Source organism: Aegilops tauschii, chromosome 6, assembly GCF_002575655.3.
Source record: "Aegilops tauschii subsp. strangulata cultivar AL8/78 chromosome 6, Aet v6.0, whole genome shotgun sequence".
Classification (NCBI taxonomy): domain Eukaryota; kingdom Viridiplantae; phylum Streptophyta; class Magnoliopsida; order Poales; family Poaceae; genus Aegilops; species Aegilops tauschii.
In genome coordinates this window covers 59,956,889-59,965,000 of record NC_053040.3, presented here as the reverse complement: position 1 = coordinate 59,965,000, position 8,112 = coordinate 59,956,889, and the positions used below count along the sequence as shown (strand labels likewise).

Genomic DNA, 8,112 nt, shown 5'->3' with positions numbered 1-8,112 from the left:
CGTCATATATAAACTGATGCACGTTTAACTCTGTTTAACTCCGTTCGCTTGCCTGGAGTTCGGTTTCCCTGTTCGTTATGTGTTGGCCTGCGTCGGCCTGTGTTGGCTCACACGTGGGCTGTTGCTGGCCTGTATTGACATCGTCTATTCGTTGTGCCTGTGTTTATTTTTTTATTTTTTTATTTGTGCTTTTTACTGGAATTGCTAGAACATTGTCCCGTTGGGTGTACTGCGCAGCACAGTGCAGCTCTTTTTTTTACGCTAGCGTTACTAATGCTCTGTTTCTTCTTTTCGTGTCATCTTGCTATTTTTGTTCTTTATTTATCATTTTATTCAAAAATTATTTTGAATTTTTAAATGATAAAGAAATCTTCAATATATCAAAGAAAAATAAAAACAAACAAAATGAAAAGAAGAACACAATTTAATTGTCTGTAACCAACGGATAAGCAACTATATGCGGGCGACTAGTGTGCAAATTAAGAACAGTAAAACTGCACCTAATTCCTGCCCTCTCACGAATTAGACGTTTCTGGCCGTTTGATGTCGTCTGGTGGACATTCCTGACCATTTGATGTTCGTTTGATGATGTGCTTAGCGCCAAATGGGCCACACATCGTAAGGGCAGCTACTCCCGTAGCTTTTTTGGACATCTGTGGTTAATTGGGCCTCCTGCGATAGCCCATGTAACCGAGAGAGGTCCAATGTGTGTAGCTGCTCGGTCCATACTCTAGAGGAATACGGAGGACGCGGAGAGAGGAGGTGCGGGAGGGGATTCATCGCCACCGAGCCAGCCGATGCGGGCGATGGGTGGGAGCCAAGGAGCGAGAGTTCAGGCGCGCAGGGGGATCATCGCGCGCCACGTGCTCTAGCCGAGGCGCGCGAGGGGAGCCGACGCGAGCAACGGGATCCAGCAGCGTGGGATGCGGGTGAATCGCGCGCCGGCCGATCCAGCCGAGGCGACTGGTCCTACTGCGAAGTGGAAAGGGAGGACGTGGAGAAAGGAGGCGCGCGACGGGATCCAGCATCGCGGGCGATTATGGCCGGCGCCTCATCTTCTGGAAACTGATCGCAATCATACCTCAGTTTCTCAGCGCGCATTCATGGCGATTCATGCGCCCATCCTTTCTGCTGCCAAGCGGTATGTGTATATATGGCTTCCTCCTCTGTTACTCTTCGCTCACCATCTCTATTCCGGCAGCACAACATCTTTGAACATAATAATGCTCGAGCAGGGTTCTCTATTTTTCGTGTGTACTGCTTTTCAGTTCATGTATGATTCGTTACTGCAGGAAGCAATTACATTGTACTGATGTCCTCTCATACCAAAATTTGTGCGTCCAGGTGATGTTCATGCTAGCGGTGCTTGATTGATTTCATTTTGGAGTTTGGTACTGGAATTGTTTGGTGTTGGTAATCTCAAATGGCTTCTAGACAAGTAACATCTTCCTGTGTTGTGTTCATGCTCCACTACTTTCTGTTTCACTAGAGAATTCCATGCTCTTTGTAGTTACGCCTCTTGAAGATGGGCCATATCTTGGTGCAAAACCAGTTGAACACTTTTTGCTATTTTTTTTTAGAAAAGGAGGATGACCCCCGGCCTCTGCATGTGGGAGATGCATACGGCCACTTTATTGATTATTCTCGAGCACCGTACAAAGTATTACAACAATGTGTCTGAATCCATCATCTTGGCAACATATGCCGCTACTCCTATCCAATATGATGAGGGGGTGCTAGCTGGGCTACTACCCAAACCACTCACCTAAGCCTAACATCAAAAGACGGAAGCCGAAACTCATTCGGAAGCCCCAGCCGAGCCACATACCGGGTCTGGGGTACAATCCGGTTAGACGCACTCGTGTGTCGTCGCCGCCATCTTCCACAGGTCCGTCTTCAGATCATATTGAGGCTTCTACCTTGTCTGGCTACTCTGCCATCGACGTCCCCATGACGCCAGACAGCTTCCTCCTCCTGCACGAGTCCATCTCCGCGCATCAGACGCCGAGTCTCCACAGCACCATGCCGCCGAGATCCGCCACCATCAATGTGAAAGATGAAGCACCGCTCCACCAAAGTCGCCGTCCTCTAGTCCCTCGAGCCCGTGTGCACCTCCAAGAATGACGCCCCCAGGGGGGAAACGACACCAGAGAGCCGCCGTCATCCGATCTACTGATCTAGGGTTTCCCCCGGAGGTAGCAGAGAGTGGCCTTGAACTTCTCCACGACGATGCCTTCAGGAAGGGAACGACGCAGACAGCGTCGCCATCGCCGGCCTTGGCAATAGCCAATAGCAGGTTTTCACCCAGATCTGATCGAAGACCTCCATCTCTTGTGCACGGGTCGCCGCCATCCTTGCCGGGATCTGGAAGATCCCGCAAGCCAGATCTCAGTAGGGAGAAGCCCCCCCCCCCCACCGAGACCCGCCGGCCGAGCAGGGGAGGCTGAGGCCGCGCCCACAGGAACAGATGATGAGTCCATGCCCGCGCCGCCGCCCCGGAGTCAGCCCCGCGCGCCAAGAGGCGAGAACCACCATCATGACGCCCGCCGCACCGCCGCCAGGAGCTCGTCGCCGACCACTCCGCAGCACGCCGTGCCGCCGCACCCGCCAACCAGTCCGGCGCCCAGGCCCGGCGGATCTGGCCCGCGCCTGACCACCCGCGCGAGGGGACGAAGGAAGCCCCGCCGCCGCCTGCGCAGACCGGGCTTCGCCCGGCCGCGCCCTCCAGCGGCGGCGAGGGGGAGTAGGGAGGGAGAGGGGGCCGAGCGGAGATCGGGGCGCCCTCCCCGGCCGCCTTGCGGGTGGCGGCGCGGGAGGGATAGGGAAAAGATTTCAAATATTTGTGCACTTAAGGTTGCCACTATTTCAAACACTTTTTGCTATTGCGTTGTGATTGGAGAAGCAGGATTTCTATTGAACAGATGCTGCTGCTCCCGGTGGAACATGATATCCTATAACAGTGTTCCCGTTGACAGGAGTCATCGGTTCCTTCTTTTCCTAAGATTTCAGTGTTCCCTTGTTGCTTGTTCATGAAAAAAGATTCCATTTGTCCCCGTTGTTGCATTGGAGTTCACACGCTCTCGCCCCGCCGCCGGTCATGCAGAACTGGCCTCTCCATCAGTGGCGGAGGCAGGGGGGGCGAGCAGGGGCCTGGCCCCCCCCCCCCCCCCCCCCCCCCAACGATCGAGCGGTCATGAAGTACGTAGTATACAATTGACGATACATAGGCAGGCACGCATGTATTTGGCCCCCCTAATTATCTCAGCGTCAATATTGGTAGCAAGAAAAAAAGGCCCGTTGAAAAAAGCCCACTAATAGAGGCCGATGGGCATTGGCCCTAGTGCTCTACCGCTCTAGTCCCCTAGCTGGCTAGCTTTCATCGTAACTGTACATCCATAATTAGCGACGCCGCCGTTCCAGTTTTCGACGCCCTCGCCCCTGTTTGCCTGCGCCCATCTCTCTCCTGTCTCCTCATCTCCTAGCTGAGGCTCGGTGGCTCTGTCCTGGTCTTGATTCTCGATCAGGGATCAGGGATTCAGGTAAATGGCTGCTGCACTTGTCAATTCTTCGTGCAGACTGCAGTCCCGCTTCAATCCACGAACTAGCAAGTCGATTCTCATCTTGTATCCGTGTCGAATTGATGCTCCAGATTGTTTTTGCTTTGGTAATTTTGTTGTGTAATTTGTGACTCTATGGTCATTGATTCTGAGTTTCTGACCGCCCTCACAACTATCATGATAATTTGTGTAATTTGTAGTTCCCTGTTCCCATCTGTTCACATCTTCAACTGTGTGTGCCGGCCAGTTCTTATTTTTGTGAATTGTGATGCAATCCGTTATCTTGTATTAGTTCCTACCTAAGATTATGTCGAACTTATACAGTATGTTAATTCTCCATGACTCCATTCCAATCTGCAGGCAGCAGCTATGAAGAGAAAAGCAGGGCCAAACACCATTAAGATTAATGCTTTTTTTAAGCCCCTTGCTTCAAGTTCTCAACCTACTGAAATTGTTAATGAGGCGGATGTGCAATATACAAATCCAAGTCCAGTTAACGCTTCTGATCAGGAAATGCCGGACGTGGTAAATGTTGCAGAACAAACAGAAGTTATAACCACACCTTATCAGAGAGACCCCGGTAAACGTTGTCAAATTTGGGAGCTCCCACCGGACAAGCAAGATGATGCTCGGCATTTTTATATATCTAAGGGAGCATATCGACCAGAGTTGGAAGAATACCCATTTGATGAAAAGTCTAAACACCGTCGTCGATTTCAGAAAGATTGGTACACAAATTTCTGGTGGCTTGAGTATTCAACACACACTGATAGCGCATATTGTTTGCCGTGCTTTCTCTTCTCCAAAAAACCTGTTGCGAGATGTGGGTCTGATACATTCTCGGTCAAGGGTTTTAGAAACTGGAAAAAGGTTAACGATGGAAAAGCATGTGCTTTTTTAACTCATGTTGGGGGCCCGGACTCTGCTCACAACTATTCCGTTCGGTGCTACGAAGATCTCAAGACCAGTGTGGCTCATATCGACAAGGCGATGGAAAAGCGAAATGAGAAAGTAGAAAGTAATGCGAGATTGAGGCTTAAGACTACCATCGATGCCATGAGGTAAGCAAGTTTTTTACATCAACTAAAATTTGACATGACTTAGTGTTTTGGTATCTAACATCTAGTCGCTTTGTCCCATTAGGTGGCTGATATTCCAAGCTTGTTCTTTTAGAGGTCATGATGAATCTGCGGGGTCTAAGAACCATGGAAATTTTCTTGAAATGGTTAAGATTCTCGCTTCGTACAATAAGGATGTCGCAGGAGTTGTTCTGGAAAATGCTCCAGGTAATGCAAAGTATACATCCGGAGAAGTTCAGAAAGAGATTGTTGGCATACTTGCTCTAGAAGTGCAAAAAGCAATTAGAGAAGAAATAGGTAATGCCAAGTTTTGTATAATGGTTGATGAAGCTCGGGATGAATCAAAAAAAGAACAAATGGCAGTTGTTCTTCGGTTTGCCAACAAAGAAGCAGAAATAATTGAGCGTTTCCTTGATCTAGTTCATGTTAATGACACTGCTGCCTTAACTTTGAAAAATGCAATCTGTACTGTACTGTCAGATAATAACTTGAATGTACAAGACATCAGGGGCCAAGCATATGATGGTGCAAGTAATATGAGAGGGGAGTGGAATGGATTGAAGGCTCTTATTCTCCGTGAGTGTCCGTATGCCTACTATATTCATTGTATGGCTCGTCAATTACAATTGGCGCTTGTTGCTGCATCACGAGAGGTACATGAGGTACATAACTTCTTCCAGAATGCAAATTTTGTAATAAATGTTGTTAGTGCTTCTACAAAGCGGAGCGATGAGCTACTAGCGAACCAAGCGGAGGAAATTGCTCGTGAAATTGAGTTGGGAGAGCTTGATACAGGCAGAGGGCAAAACCAAATAGGAACCTTACAGAGACCAGGAGACACAAGATGGAGTTCACACTATAAGTCCATACAGAGCTTAAAGAAGATGTTTGCTGCTACAGTTGCTGTCTTAAGAGGTATAGCAAGTGACCGTTCAGTCTCAAAATATTCTCGTGGAGATGCCGTTGGATCCCTTAAAATTGTCATATCATTTGATTTCGTGTTCATTCTACATCTGATGGAAAAGATTATGAAGATCACTGATGTGTTGTGTAAGAAACTCCAATACAAATCTTTGGATATTTTAAATGCCATGGATTCTGTTTCTAACACAAAGGTCCTACTTGGTGAGCTAAGGGAACATGGTTGGGACTCTCTTTTAGAGGAGGTCAAATCTTTTTGTGTGAAGCACGAGATTGATATCCCAGATTTGGACCGCAAGTATGTTTTTCTACTTTCTAAAATTACTTAACTTATATTAAGTTATATCTTGGTTGTTTTTTATCTTGAGAATTTAGCTGACTTTGTAATGAAATTAACAGGTATGTTGATGTTACCAAATCTCGAAATAAGCATGACAACACAACAACGCTCCACCACTACAAAGTCGATGTTTTCAGTGTTGCAATTGATCAACAACTGAGTGAACTAAATGATCGATTCAGTACACAAGCAACTGAGCTCCTTACTCTCTGTTCATCATTGGATCCAAGGCATGAATCTTTTGATATCCCAAAGATAAGCACTCTTGCAGAAAAATTATATCCCGCTGATTTTTCAAGTCAAGAATTAGCTCAGTTGGAAAGTCAGCTACCTCATTTTCAGCTAGATGTGTGCAACCATCCAGAACTGATGACCTTGCCATCTATTGCTTGTTTAACAAAAGGGCTAGTTAAAACCGGAAAAGCTTCTTCATACCCAATGGTTGACAGGTTGCTGCAACTAGTTATCACTCTCCCAGTCTCAACGGCAACTGCAGAGCGGGCTTTTTCGGCTATGAAAATTGTCAAGACACGTCTTCGAAGTAAAATGGGAGATGATTTGCTTCGCCATTGCATGATAATTTACATAGAAAAAAATTAGCAGCTAAGATATCTTCTGATGAAATTATTAATATTTTTGATCTTATTGGCAATCGTAGATGCCACTTTAAATTAATAGAAATGTAATGATATTTTTATGACACTTCAGCAAAACCTTGTTCTATATGATTATTTTTGTACCGGATATTTTTTTCTTTGCTTGGTTTGGCTTGCCCCCCCCCCCCCCCCCCCCACCCCCCCCCATATCCAAATCCTGGCTCCGCCCCTGCTCTCCATGACGAGATCTATGGCACAAGTTACAGGTGAGGCTCTATGTTCTCTCCACTTCTCCCTTCTTCATCTTTGTCTGTCTCCAGATCCAGACTACATTCAGCTTGCCGTTGTGGTACTCCATGTCCAGATCGAGCCAGGTATAGCCAAGTATGCTCCTGCTCTGCCCACTCACTTCAAGTGGAAACCCAAGTCTTTTGTACAAAAAAATTGTGTGTACGTATGGCTAAGGATTTGGTAAAGCTGTACTGCAAATATTAACAGGGTGTGATATCGCAGTACAATTGTTGTAGGGTGTGGTTGGTTTGTTGCTTAGCTAACTTGGTTTTAGTATATCGTATGCGACTTTCACAAAATTGTTCTCATACAGATTAGCAGTTAACTTCAATTAACTAAATTATGGACCATAGCTGTTACAACCACAAGTGTTCCTTTATGTTAACAAGAGATAAAAAGTTATATACTTTAATCATACAAAACCATAATGGTCAAGGTTTTTCCCTCAAGAAAAAAGATGGTGAAGGTTTTACAATTTAAAAGGCGATGGACGCATGTTACGGAAAACTGTAGGAACAAGCATGGAATTCCCCTTGAGGAATGCTGAATCCATGATGTTAACTTTGTTTTCTCCAGGCACGTGATCATTGGCAACCATCATGATGCCTAGATATTTGGGGCAGTCAATCCTAATAGTGGCACACTTTCCATGTTTAGTTTATGTACTAACTTTTTTTGGTATCGTGGGTGGTATTGAAGTAAACTTCTCAACTGCTTGTGCTGTAGGTGTTTCTTGACATTTCAGAATCATGCTCCATAGGGGTAGGTAAGAATGTCTATTCATCTTGAGAGATTCCGGCGAGCCAATATACTACAAGGCGGAATCATTCATGCAAAAGGAGTTAATTATGTAGTCAATTAGGGGTTGAACATTTCCTCGTGCAAAAACATTTAAATTGTAAGTATTCTTTATCTTGTTTAACTAACAGGTATGGAGGTTAGCACACGACTTTTTCCTATGGGTAGTGTTGGCTTTCACTTTGCGTTTTCTTTTTTTGTTTTCATCCACTGTTGACCATATCCATTTACTGAGAGCTTGAAATTCCATTTCACTCACCCAGTTCATGCTTCCTTCCAACGAGGCTTCTGTACAAACACAACTAATCACATCGCACTTGGTGAGCTCAGCCTTTCCATTTGGTTGAATGCAAACACAGATCTTAAATACCTATGGTGCAGGCTTATGATGGATTATGGTACCAGCCATGCCATATTAGTGAATGGCAAAAGTAGAGTTGTTAGAACGTAAAAATGTAAAGAAAGATACTTATGTAATATTTTCTTTAGAAATGCTTATGCACTTTATTGCTTTTATGTGGCTGGGCAAA

At 45.8% G+C, this 8,112-nt stretch overlaps 1 protein-coding gene across 1 annotated transcript; it reads left to right on the top strand.

Annotated features, from left to right (window-relative positions):
* Positions 1 to 624: 624 nt before the first annotated feature.
* LOC109755552 (uncharacterized) lies at positions 625 to 6,643 on the top strand. Its single transcript, XM_020314448.4, has 4 exons — positions 625 to 1,141; positions 3,918 to 4,618; positions 4,701 to 5,855; positions 5,957 to 6,643. Exons 2-4 carry the CDS (start codon positions 3,927 to 3,929, stop codon positions 6,495 to 6,497), a joined length of 2,388 nt encoding a protein of 795 aa, XP_020170037.3. The 5' UTR covers positions 625 to 1,141; positions 3,918 to 3,926; the 3' UTR covers positions 6,498 to 6,643.
* The last annotated feature ends 1,469 nt before the right edge of the window (positions 6,644 to 8,112 follow it).